Source organism: Rhinatrema bivittatum, chromosome 13 (assembly GCF_901001135.1).
Source record: "Rhinatrema bivittatum chromosome 13, aRhiBiv1.1, whole genome shotgun sequence".
Taxonomy (NCBI): Eukaryota; Metazoa; Chordata; class Amphibia; order Gymnophiona; family Rhinatrematidae; genus Rhinatrema; species Rhinatrema bivittatum.
Genome location: NC_042627.1, coordinates 79,138,103 through 79,152,023, shown reverse-complemented (window position 1 = coordinate 79,152,023; position 13,921 = coordinate 79,138,103). Strand labels below are relative to the sequence as shown.

General features: G+C 43.9%; 1 protein-coding gene across 6 annotated transcripts in view; it reads left to right on the top strand.

Moving 5' to 3' along the window:
• The window catches only part of DENND4A (DENN domain containing 4A), a 123,775-nt gene that overhangs the window by 80,847 nt on the left and 29,007 nt on the right, over window positions 1–13,921 (top strand). For all 6 annotated transcript variants that reach the window (XM_029575097.1, XM_029575092.1, XM_029575095.1 and 3 more), the window contains 4 exons: window positions 513–648; window positions 9,443–9,649; window positions 11,003–11,131; window positions 13,321–13,465. In XM_029575097.1, the coding sequence (XP_029430957.1) occupies window positions 513–648; window positions 9,443–9,649; window positions 11,003–11,131; window positions 13,321–13,465 (617 nt within the window). The remainder of the gene's footprint in view (window positions 1–512; window positions 649–9,442; window positions 9,650–11,002; window positions 11,132–13,320; window positions 13,466–13,921) is intronic.

The window sequence follows — 13,921 nt, the reverse complement described above, 5'->3', positions numbered from 1 at the left end:
CTCTGCCTTTCCCTTCACTTCTAGGCCACCAGGAATCCTCTCTTCCTGTCCTTCCACTGCTACTGCAAGCACCCACCACCCTTTCTGTGAAGAGAGATTTTCTGATGTTGCTGTCATATCTACCCACTGGAGCCTCAGTTCAGTGGATATGCTAATGCTGGATTCATTATGTATATCTCTGTGCTATTGGAATATCTCTATCACGTACCTCTTATCTCTCCTCCACTATAAACTCTGCACTGTTGCACTGATTCATATCCTCTGAAAACAGGCACTTTTCCCTTCCAGTCTGGTCTTCTCAATTTTTTTTCTTTAAGTTTCTTTGTCAATGTATTCTGTGTTTTACAGTCCTGCTTTTTCTATTGAAAATAAGTGAGTATAAACTAAAAAAAAAGAAAACGTACTGTACTACATAAGTAACTATTGCTTGGACCTCAATAACTTGAAGGCGAGCGAGTGACTAGCTGGTAGACCTGTTTAGCAAAGGCTGGTGACATGTTTTTCTTTTACAGCTACAATGGATTTCCTGTCCTGTTACAGGACCTCTTTGGCACTGCAGAAGGTTTGCTGAAATCAAGGTGCAAGAGGTGGTCCTCGAAAGCAGGCAGTCCCAGCAGCCCATCGCCAGTGTTCAGAAGAACCAAACAGGTACTTCCAAAGCTACCCCTCTCTTTAATACAGTGAGCATGGCTGGCAAGCAGCATATTTAATGAAAACAGGAGGGATATGTATTTCCTGTTTACTGCACTTTGGGTGGCTGTAGCTTGTGCTGCTTGGGATTTTCTGCTCTATCCCTCTGGCTTCGAACTGTAGCAGAAGTGCTGCTAATATGTCCCAGAAGTCACAGGGATAACCTGCATCTAGCAGTAATTACTGTGGGTAATCTGCACAGAAGGGGCAGTTGCTGCCCTTAACAGAAGGCTTGTGGGTAATCTGCACAGAGGGGGGCAGTTGCTGCCCTTAACAGAAGGCTTGTGGGTAATCTGCACAGAGGGGCAGTTGCTGTCCTTAACAGAAGGCTTGTGGGTAATCTGCACAGAGGGGGCAGTTGGTGCCCTTAACAGAAGGCTTGTGGGTAATCTGCACAGAGGGGGGCAGTTGGTGCCCTTAACAGAAGGCTTGTGGGTAATCTGCACAGAGGGGGGCAGTTGGTGCCCTTAACAGAAGGCTTGTGGGTAATCTGCACAGAGGGGGGCAGTTGCTGCCCTTAACAGAAGGCTTGTGGGTAATCTGCATAGAGAGGGCAGTTGGTGCCCTTAACAGAAGGCTTGTGGGTAATCTGCACAGAGGGGGCAGTTGGTGCCCTTAACATAGAAACATAGAAACATAGAAATGACGGCAGAAGAAGACCAAATGGCCCATCCAGTCTGCCCAGCAAGCTTCCCTCATTTCCTCTCTCATACTTATCTGTTTCTCTTAGCTCTTGGTTCTAATTCCCTTCCACCCCCACCATCAATGGATGGAGCTGCATCCAAGTGAAATATCTAGCTTGAGTAGTTAGAGGTAGTAGGGGTAGTAACAGAAGGCTTGTGGGTAATCTGCACAGAGGGGGCAGTTGCTGCCCTTAACAGAAGGCTTGTGGGTAATCTGCACAGAGGGGCAGTTAACTGCCTATAAAAATGAATAAAATAAAAATCTTGCTGTGCAGACTGGATGGACCACTTGGGTCTTTTCCTGCCATTGTTTACCATGTTACTGTGGGCCTGATTTGCTTAGGCTTTTCTCCTGTTCTGTCTGGGAAAAATGTTTAGTAACTGAGGCCCTCTGTGCTTTTTGTCAGCCTACCCACCTTATAGAGAAAGGGCCTTTTCGGGGCCAACACCCCTCAGCCCCCCTCCCCCCCCCCCCCCCAAAACCTTGTCCCGTTTTGATGAGAAATGATCTGATCAGATGGCTCTCCACCCCAGAATTTCATACCCCCCCCCCCTCCTGCTGTCACAAAAGGGAGAGGATCACCCCCCAACCACCTGCCGGGAGTGATGACCCTGCTCAGAAGCAGGTCTGTAGTTATCCTAGTTATTCTGCTGGCTTAGCCGGATATCTCAGCCCCTCCCTGGAACACCCCCCAAAATTCCCCTTTTTTTATCCAGCTAAATTCTAGCTGGCTGACTGCTTATCCGCTATAATTTAGATGGATAAGTGGCTGAATAAACCACATTTGCCATTTAGACAGATAACCTTTTACTTACCCGTCTAAATGGCTTTTGAATATCTACCCCAAAACATTTACCAGTTCACTTTTGAAAGTACTTGAGGTAGGAAAACGTTCAGTTATCAGATTTCAGAGAACTGCCAGCTGCCCACAGCTTCTCCCGCTTCCTCCTCCAGAGTTGGCTGCAGGCCATCAGCTCGCAGCCAAAGGCAGAGCGGTTCTAGAGGAGAGAGCAGTTCTAGAGGCGCGAGTGGCCCCTCTCGCTATATTTGCTGTCACTGTATATTTTTTTGCCAGAAGGGGTGGGGGATTTCTGTCATGAATATAATGAGAGGAATACTTGGACTCGGAGCAGCACTGTGAGCCCCAGGCTGGATTCCTGAAAACAGCTTCTGTTTCTTTGGCTGGGGGGTGTGTGTGCTCTGGAGGCAGCATTCACAGTCCCAGACATCGCCTAACAGTGATACTTTCTGGCTAATGTGGGTTCCAGAGAGAATCGCAGCCCTTGCCTCTCTGCTGACAGCAGTATCTCTGGTGTGCCTGGGCTGGGCAGTTAGTTTAACGTTATCCGGCTCATGGCACTCTGGCCTCATTAGGGGCCATTTCCAATTGAACTGGAAGCCCAAAGCAGCAGGGGAAGCCTGCCAGACAAAAAAAAACCCAAACAGAGAGAAAGCAAACCTGAAAGAGGGGACGGTGTGTATTACAGCACATTCCTGGAGCAATGGAAGGGGAGAGAGAAGCTCTGGAAGGCTGCCTTTATAACAAATGATCGGCTTGTATCTCTGCTGGTGCATATCCACAGCTCACCTGCAGTTCAGCACCATTGTCCGGACAGCTCCTGTGACAGACAGATGCCCACATGAAAATTAATAGCGCTTTTCACATTTTTGCTCAAAAGAAAACTGTAATTTAAAAGAAAAATAAAATAAATTGGGTGAGCAGTGCTGGGAAAGATACTGCCTCAAGCATACAGCACTTTTACTCGGTAATTAAATAGCTTTATTAATTAACAATGATATACAGAAACCAAACAAGGGAAAAGCAGAGTGAGCCAGAGGGCAATCCTCATTTATAGCTTCACCAGCTGTGCAAGGCTTTGCTCGGGCTTTGAGGTTCAGATTTCCATAGCAACCTGTTACAGGAAAGCTTTGGCATCATGTCGACATTTGCCAAGGAACAGAGCAGAAGTGCTTGAATTTGAGAGGCTGTTGTGGGGGAGTAAGAAAGCATGTGGGAGGAGCAGTGTCACATGCAAGAGAGAGTGCAGGCTTCTCTGCCCCCTCCGCTCCTCCTCTCTTTCCCAGAAGCTGTTTGCTTATTCACGAAGCGTTGCATGCTAACCCGGGGCCACACTCAAAGCTATGTGCAAGGAAGCAAGACACAAGGTGATATAGTAACGTAGTAGATGATGGCAGAAAAAGACCAATTCATGCAGGTATAACAAATGTCGTCTTAAAGGAAATTGCACCTTAAGCAGTTTTTCCCTGTATGTACCCGGATCAGTCCAGACCGTGGGTTGAGCCTTCTGTCCAGCAGATGGAGACAGACCAAAACTGAAAGGGTATCCTATATCAGGACAGAGCCTACCCTGCAGCCCTTCAGTATTTGTCTGTCTCCAGCAGATGCGGCAGCTCACCCTGTGATTCCCTGATCTTGGCTAGTTAGCCCTTTCCCTATGGGATACTTTTCTACTCTTTTTTTTCTCAGAACCAGGAAGAATAGAAATATGTCTCTAGTGGTCAGGGGTTTCTCTCAAAACTGTTCCTTCCTTCTTACAGAAGGTTGTGTCTTCTTTTCATGTCCACCAGTCGGAGCTTCCCACGTTCTCTCCAGAGGACATCACGAGTCAGTCAGGGACAATCTTCGCCGGCTTGATGTGAAACGCGTGTTACTGCTCTACCTACAGGTCACCAATGAGTTTCAGGTCTCCGATCATCTTTTTGTCCTGTGGAGTGGTCCAAATAGGGGCAACCAAGCTTCTAAGACTACTATTGCTCGGTGGTTGAAGGAGGCAATTTCGTCGGCCTATCTCTGCCAAGGCCGGGCGGTTCCTGAGGGCTTAAAAGCTCATTCGTTGCCTTCTCAGGCTACTTCGTGGGCGGAGAGTCAATCAGTCTCTCCGCAGGAAATATGCAGGCCCCCTACATGGAAATCCTGCATACCTTTGCTTGACATTACCGTCTTGATGTGCAAGCACCGGTTTTTGGTTCTTTCGGTCGGCAGGTGCTTCGAGCGGGACTGTCTCGGTCCCACTCGTTTTAGGGAAGCTTTGGTACATCCCGCAGTCTGGACTGATCCGGGTACGTACAGGGAAAGGAAAATTAGTTCTTACCTGTTAATTTTCGTTCCTGTAGTACCACGGATCAGTCCAGACGCCCTTCCCCATCTTTTTCTGCCGCCACTCGAAGCTCTTTTTACAGGTCTCTGGATGAAAGTCACCTATCATTACCTTAAGGGCACTGGAAGCATCTATTTTGATGACAAGGATATGCGAGAGCATTCTTCTACAGAGTCCATTCAATGTTGGTAATAGTTTAGTTTTGGGAGTTCTTTCGTTACTCGTTTGAGTTTGCTGGTTACTTGCTTGTTCTTTTTCCTGGTTATCTTTGTTCTTATCTGCTTTGACAATGGTTACACTGAAGGACTGCAGGGTAGGCTCTGTCCTGATATATAGGATACCCTTTCAGTTTTGGTCTGTCTCCATCTGCTGGACAGGAGGCTCAACCCACGCTCTGGACTGATCCATGGTACTACAGGAATGAAAATTAACAGGTAAGAACCAATTTTCCTTTTAAGGATCAGCTTTTTAAATGTAGCTGCTAATGCAGTTCACAGGTTTTTCCAATATACAGGCACCCCCTAGTCAAATTGTAAGCATTATTGAATCTCAGAGTGAACAGAAACTGACAAAACATCTACATGGTAAAAAGTTAAACAGGACTTTTCTTCAACTTTTAATGCAAAATTGCTCTTTATTTGCTGATTTTAACAGATTGAAAATAATAAAACTGAATGTGACTTGTGCAAAGGTTTGGCCACCCTGCCAGTGGGTTCATTACTACTTAAAAAAATTGAAATTAAATTAAAGCCCAAAAAATTGACTTGTTAGGGCTTCAGTCAGTCATATGAAGACAATTCCATAGTTAAAAAATACTGCGATCCTTCCAAGCTGTGGTGATTTTTCTGGCAGCTTGTAATACTTCATTAGATGTACATCAAAGTGATTGGAAGCCTCTGATTGGTATAAGAGGGGAGCTTTAGTCATACTAATCACAAACAGTTGAGGATATAGGACACTACAGTTCTTTCAAGATTCCTAACCTTAGGAAACCAGACCACAAGGTGAAGAATGTAATTAGTGAGTTAAGATGGAACTGAGGATCACGGCAGCTGAACAGTGCATTAATGCAAACACCGTGGCATAGTAGAGCAAGGTTAGTGTAAATTGGGGTTTTACTGTAATTTGTCCACATACATGAAATTCTTACTTCCTACAGTGTGTGTGTGTCAGAGTGCTGATGATTTTAGAAATCTTCCGATTGTGTTCCTGCTGAAAAGAGCAGAGAAACACAGAATAAGCAGACAATTTACATGCTTTTCACATTAGTAGATGAGAGAATAAACAAGTCCGCCACAGCATTCAGAAGGCCAAAAGCAAAGCAGGTGTTACAGCCTCATCTGGAGCAATGTGCCTCTATGTCTAGAACCCATCATCTTTTGTAGTGTTATTGAGCGTAGAAACACCATCTTTTGGAATGAAAATGTAATCTGGGAAAACTGCTCAGCTCCTGTGCTAGACCAAATCTTGTAGAAAGCAAAATTGTTTTTAATTACAGTTACCGAGGAAGCAGGGAGGATAACTTTAAAACATGTGCGTGTGCCCCTATACATATGTGTTGGGGTGTGCATGCTCATGTATTTTATTAATACAAATATGAATAGATCCACAAATATCAGGAAATAAATGACATCGACAGTTTATAAATGATTCCTGAAATAGGAAAGCGGTGGGAAGCTCAAAGAGACCTCATATATTAGATGCCCAAGAGTTAGGCTAATGAAAGCTTATAATGGCGTAAGCTTGTCTTTATTTATAATCATCGGTCTCGATGAGCAAAATTAAGAGGGCGCCATATAAAGTATAGCTGCCCCAATTATGCACTTAGAGTCAATTGTACTATGATGTTGTACTTAACTTGTGAATTTTAATCTCCGGCATCGAGGTCCAAATGCTGCTGAAGTTGATGGTAAAAATGGAGGAAACAGACTTTGATCCGACACGACGTGTTTCGGAGGAAACCTCCTTCCTCAGGGGGTCGGGTGCCACTATTATCTGCTTTTGTCACTGACCGGAGATGCTTACCATGTGTACGAAGCGTTGACTCAGTTTGTTGCGCCCGAAGGCGTCTCTGTATGATTCTCGTTGCGATGCTGGAGTCGCTCGCTGGCCGATAGTACATACACGGTCCAGCGAGCGACTCCAGCATCGCAACGAAAATCATACAGAGACGCCTTCGGGCGCAACAAACTGAGTCAACGCTTCGTACACATGGTAAGCATCTCCGGTCAGTGACAAAAGCAGGTAATAGTGGCACCCGACCCCCTGAGGAAGGAGGTTTCCTCCGAAACACGTCGTGTCGGATCAAAGTCGGTTTCCTCCATTTTTACCATCAACTTCAGCAGCATTTGGACCTCGATGCCGGAGATTAAAATTCGCAAGTTAAGTACAACATCATAGTACAATTGACTCTAAGTGCATAATTGGGGCAGCTATACTTTATATGGCGCCCTCTTAATTTTGCTCATCGAGACCGATGATTATAAATAAAGACAAGCTTACGCCATTATAAGCTTTCATTAGCCTAACTCTTGGGCATCTAATATATGAGGTCTCTTTGAGCTTCCCACCGCTTTCCTATTTCAGGAATCATTTATAAACTGTCCATGTATTTTATTATGCATGCATACTATATAAATATGTTTAAATCTACCGAACAGCATGCTTACGTATCTAAAATATATGTGGCATGTATTTTCAACATAGACGGGTAAGCATTTTAATGCTTATCCGGCTATATTACGTAGCTGGATAAGTAGCGGCTTTTGAGACTTATACAGCTAAATGTCAGGAAAGCCACCACTTATTTGGAGAAGTAAAAAAAATCCAGATGAATGGTCTAAGTGCGAGTATTTGTGCTCCTAATTTTAATTATTTACACATGCAGATTTCACTTGCATATTTTCCTTAGCACTTGTCTGCTTTTATGTGCATAAATCAAATTTTGTAACATGCGTGCGTGAAGGATTTACGTATTGTTTCAATGACCCAAAGTGATGAACAAAATAGGCAAATAGAATACAAGATTTGCATATTTAAATAGCATAATCAATATAAAATTAAAATATAAGCACAATTTAAAAAACTGTAGCAGTACATGTTTGATCCCAACCAGTAAAAACAATTCATACCCCTCCCCCCCGCCAGCAATCATTGATAGGGTCCTCTGAATTTCTGAGCCAAGGTCTGTATAGGAAAAGGATCTGATTGTCAACAGACAGAAACCACGTCACAGAACTTTACTAAATTTACTTCTTCTCTCAATTCCAACGGAAGGCTGTTCCATAAACCTGGAATTACAGCTGAAAAAGACTTCTCACACGCGTGAGAATGAGCGCATCAGTTTATTTATTTATTTATTTTTTTTTTTTTTAACCGGTGGAAGTCGGAGCTACCACTTCCCCACAGACCCTAGCTTTGCTTTACCTCCAAGCCATTCCAGCGGACCCATCCGTGAAGGTCAGGCAAAACCATTCAGAACCAAGTTCTTAAATTCACATCGGTCCACTGTAGGTAACCAGCGGAGCTGTAACAGAGGTCGAGCAAATGTTCTGCTAGATTTCCCCAAAACCATAGGAATAGCTGTGTTTTCGACCAGCTGTAACTTTCCCTGATTGCCTAAATAGATTGCATTACAGAAGTCTAACTGTGAAAGGATGGATGCACAGGTCACAGCTTTCAGTGCCGGCATCTACAAATAAGGTCTCAGTTGTTTTACCAACTTCAACTTAAAATAGGTAAATTACCTCCCTCCTGTGCATTTGCTTTTCCAGAGTAAATGGAGCATCTAGCACCACCCCAAGAGGTTTCCCCTGAACTTCAGGAGTCCACCAGTTTGCCCAGTCTGTCTCTAGGTCATCAACACCCCCAGACCCCTCAACCAGACTGTGTTTGGCAATGAGGGTTTTTCTTTTCTTATGCCAGATAATTAGCAGAAGTAAATGTGTGCACATAACAGACTTGTGCATGTCACTTTCAGGGGTTATAAAGTAGCAACTTAAACATGTATATACTGGCCCCGGTCCACCCTTTTTTATGCAAGCAAACTTGCGCGCACGTGTATATTTGAGTTTTACGTGAATATGTGCTATTTGCACACGCGTCTGCTAATTTTTACACGCTTGACTCTTTGAAAATTTACCTTAGAATTCTTAGGCATAGGAGCTGACAATCTCTAGGGGTTGTTTTTTTTAAATATTTTATACCTGCCTTACAGGAGAGTAGCAATGAACTGTACTCTGCTCCTTTCCATCTCATACCCAAAGAAATGTGGTTGAGTTGCTGAACAGAATCCCATGAAGAAAAATGTTTGTACTATTCCTTATCTGCTGATCTTATGATGTGGCATCTTCCAGATGGATAGCTGAAATGAGGGAGTGGATTAGAGAAGCAATAATTACAGGATACAGTTATAATCAAAGAGGGACAAACTAGTCTTGGTAATGGACCAGTTATTAGAACATGCAGCTAAGAGTTAGAGAGCCCCAGCGTATGGAAAGAAATGGGAAAATAAATTGCGGGAGACAAGTGATATCCATCAATGATCGGAACTGAGCAGTTTGCGCTGCTTATTTTTCACTGCAGAAGATGGAGGTTTGTCTGCAATCAGTGACTTGACAGTAGCACTGGCTAGAAATGTATTTGCGAGCACAGAAGCATCTGAGTCTGTGAGCTGTTAGATGGGAAGTAAGAATATTCTGATATTGCTACATGTGGTTTTTTTTGGGGGGGGGGTTCCCTTTAAGCTGTAGAGCTAGTGAAAACATGCTTGACCTTTATGAATCAAAGTAAATTGAATGAGGAGGTAGAGTGTTGTGTTGACTGTCATCAGAACCCCATGCAGGACCCACATGGACGTAACATGAGCAACCGAAAGCTGACTTCAGGAAATGAGGGATAAGACTTGTGATCATATCACTAAATTGGTGATTTGCATTTTTTTTTTGCAGGAGATCAAGTCTGCACATAAAATAGCAAAAAGGTATTCCTCCATTCCTCAGATGTGGTCCAGATGTCTGCTGCGACATTGCTATGGCCTGTGGTTTATCTGCCTTCCTGCCTATGTGAAAGTCTGCCATTCAAAAGTCAGAGCCCTGCAAGCTGCCTATGACGTGTTGCGAAAAATGCACATGAAGAAAATAGATTCACCGGATGAGGTACCTCAGAAATTACTGCTTATTGCAGCAGTGCCTCAGCATTTTGTGCTTCTCAGCCATGTTGTATTTTAGGAGGACTGGCCCAGCTGGTTCCTCCTGCTCCTTTGGGTTGCCAGCTCAATCAGAACCAAGGCTGGGATGTGGCGGCCAGGCCTGCCACATCCTTGTTTTTATATCTCCTTTTTCTAAAGTCAGTTCCAAGTAAAATGATTGGGAATATTTTTTAGATTGTTGGAGTAAATATCAGAACTAACTCGGCACTAAAGAAACTATTTGTCTTCTCAAGCCATTGATCAGGCCAGCAGGAATAAAAGGTAGCAGAGATATCGGCTTTTCTCATTAATTGGAAACACTTGCCTATAAAGAGGATGTATGGCTTTTTACTTTTTTTTTTGCATTTATATAACCCATTTATTGGAAGCAGTGTGCAGTTCTTTCAGAGAAGCTTGTACTCAAATGATCCAGAGATTTTCTGAGCCCATTTAAACTCTTTTTATGAGGTTAATTTTTTCTGGTTCCAAGCTGCACATCCAATGTTGTACGTGAGCCATAACACCAGGATTAGTATTCCTAGTGTGGGAGGGTAGAGCGTTTCTCTGCTGAGCCAATAATACTTCTGGCGGCACACAGTGTTCCTTTCCCTTCCAGGCAGACATTATGTGGACATGGCCTTTCTTAACCTCTGAGGCTGCACAGGGTCACAGCGTAGGCAGGTATAACTGGAGGCTATAATGTGGCTGGCCTGGAGGGTAATTCTGAAAAGGCATTTACTTGGGTAAATAGATATTCACTGGGATGAAATGGTCTGATGGAAAACTGCCATCCTCAGGTGCATGGGCTACTGGCGTGAGCTTGCTTTTAGCCACATTGAAAGGAGGAATTCCTGTGGATGTGTTTAGGTTGAGGGAAGAAAGTAGCCTGCATGCATGGGATTTCCAAAAGTATGTGTGGTATTTTGCAAAGTCGCATATCCTTTTAGCACACGTACGCTGCATCTATTTATTTTCAAAGGGAACGGCAGGTTCTTCTTTCCCTCTTGAGAACTGTGACAATGTACACAGGTTAAAATAGTCCACGTGCTCTGCACACAGTCTGGACTTCTGAAACTGCCCCCTCGATGGTTTGATATTTAAACTGGCAGCAGGTCTGTATTTCTGATTTTATTGAATGCTGCTGGGCTGCATCCAGTGACAGAATAATTTAGTTGCGGGCGTGTCTGAGGGGGGAGGGCAGAATCAATAAAAATCCAGAAATGGAAAAATTAAATTCTGTACGTCCAAAAGTGAAGTCTGTTTGCACTGTAAATGTTTTTCCTAATGGTCGTCTAAAACAGAAATGCATTGACTTTTTCAGGTCTGCTACCGTGTCCTGATGCAGCTTTGTGGGCAGTATGGGCAGCCCGTGCTGGCAGTACGCGTCCTTTTTGAAATGAAGAAAGCCGGTGTTCAACCAAATGCCATTACCTACGGTTACTACAACAAGGTGAGTGCATGCGGCGTGACGGAGGAAGCCATGCACTCCACTTGTATCATTACATAGGAAGAAATGGGATGTACTGACCCCTGTTTAAGCCGGTTTTTAGGATTCGTACAGTCTGAGTGCTAGAACTACAAATCCTAATTATAATTAACTCTTGTGGTTTTATGAGAGTGGTATCTATGTTCAACAACCATGAGAAAACTGATTCCACCCTAAATCAAGGAGCTTAAAAATTGGGGCCTGTGCAGCTCACAGCCACGTGGGGGGTGTGGGGTCTCATAAAAAAGACAAGAAAACACCAACATATGTTGTTTCATGATTCAGACAAAAAAGAAAAATCAATTTAGCTTCATGTCCTTTGTGTTTTAGCTTGCACCAAAACCATTTAAGCCATGCTAGATGATTCTAGTGTGTGGTAAATGCAGGAACATCATAAAATGGAAACAAAAGCCCAAAACAAAACTTGTGTGGCTGCAGACCCCGGCTGCCACGTGTGTTCGGCTCCTGTGCCCAAGTCCTGCTCATATGGGCAGCGCAGTCTGAAGATTCTCGACAGCAGAGTTCTCAGCCCTTGCACTATAGCGACACCTGCAGGCGTTCCAGGTTCTGCCCTGGCATCCGAATGGAAGCTGAGCTATGAATGGCAGGGAGAATGAAAGTGGGGAAAAATCCTGGGTGGCTGGGAACTAAAGTTCATTGTGTTGCAGCCACTGAGGGCTTCATTTCCGATTGCGTTAGAAGCCCAAAGCAGCAAGGGGACTCTAATTTTAGTAAAGACTATTGAAGGTAAGCACATATGACCCTTTATCTGGCTATCCTTGAGAGAGGGTCAGAGTTAAGTTCTATCCAAACACTATTTGAAGTTTCTTGTGTGAACACAGCCCTTCACGTACACGTACCTCACAGGAACCTGAGATCAGCAAACAAAGCACTCCTAACTATTCCTTCAGTCAAAACAGCAAGACTAACCCAAGTAAGGGAGAGGGCGCTGTCCTTAGCAGGACCCACACTCTGGAACCCAATGCCATTAGAAATCACATTACAAAGAGACATCAAAACCTTCAGGAAAAGTTTAAAAACCTGGCTATTTAAACAAGCGTATCACAAAGAGAACGGAGAGTGGAATCCAGGGAAACGTAGGATGCGGTCAGTAGGACACCCACACACATCACCTTGGTGAAGATTTGACATCATTTGGAGTGAGGAAAGTCTCACAAAGATGAAATTTTATACTATGTTATGTCAAATCTTCACCAAGGTGTACCGTGCTGTTCATACATCTCACTCTACATGAGAAACTGGCCCTTAAACCCTAAACCACCACCAACACCTCACCTCGACCTATTAGATGGCCTCCTATAGAAATATAAATACTTGCACACTGTGGGGCCCTCCCCAGAGGCTTTCTCTCTCTCTCCTCCACTTCACACCTCCCCCTCTTCCTTCTCCCCTCTCCCTTCCCAAGCCCAAAAATGGACAAAAACAATTCTAAAAATTTATCGAGAATCGCGTTATGGCCATTTCGGGCATATCGCACAGCTGATCCCACCCCTTTCAAAAATTTGCATTCGCGCTGTGCACTAGCGTTATCGCATGCATTATGGCGTTAACGCCTAATGCATTTTGATGAATTTCCCAGATAGTAACATAACATAGTAATGACGGCGGAAAAAGACCAAATGGTCCATCCAGTCTGCCCAGCAAGCTTCCCTAGGTAGCAAATGCCCCTCTGTGCAGTTACCCCACAAGCCTTACGATACCCATAAAAATTTCAGCTAGCAACCTTTTTACCGGGTGATGAGCTTCCTTGAAAATTCAGACAGTGCTGGTTGATGTGTGTTGCTTATGGTCTTTGCCGTAGAAGCAGTCCTGTGCTTTTTCACTTATTTCTGAGTACCCCAGACCGTAGAAGTCGGGGATACTTGAGCGAATGGTGTGTTTGAGATTCTACCAATAGAAAAGTCTATATATATTATAGCAGTTTGTTCTGATAAATTTCAAAACATACAAGGAAAACACTTTTTTTAGATAAACTGTTTTTGATCAGCAATAATAGTATACAATGTTTTACTGTCTGCAAGCTTTTAAAAAGTCACAATTCTATAGAATATCTGTGAGCTTGCAAGCTGACATTTGTTTATTTTTATCATAACAATAATAAAATAAGACCCTTTACTCTCTCCGATACCCAGGCTGTCTTGGAAAGTATCTGGCCCTCCAGCAACAGAGGTGGCTATTTCCTGTGGACCAAGATCAGAAATGTTGTGTTGGGAGCAGCACAGTTCAAAAAAGCTTTGAAAAGGCCACCGGCAAACGCATTACACACAGCCCATTCAGGTATTTCCACTTTCCTGTGTAATTAATACTTTCTGATGGGCGAGGCCATTCGGCAGCGTCTGTGCTTTCCAGGAAAAGCCTGAAGGTCCCTGGGGCATGCACGGCAGTTCCAGCAGCGGCACCGTGTGGCCTCACTTTGACTTCGCTGAGAGAGGTGAATGTGGGTTGTCACCAACCACTTTCGGAAGCCGCTGTGTTGATCTTTCTGGCGCCATTTTCTTTCTTTTGTGAGCAAAAAAATGTGCCTTAATATTTTTCTTTCTCCCGTGTGTTTTAGTTGAGTTTTTCATTGTTTCAAACTTTTTGAGGGGTTTTTTTTCACGTTTTTTCCCAGTCTGGCTCGGAATCCCTTTTTCCAGTGCCATCCCTTTCAAAAGATTTTCTTCTCCTTTTGATTGTGGTGGTGATTTTCCAGCCACAAGTGCCCAGGCTTGCAGGCAAAAGATATCCCTAACC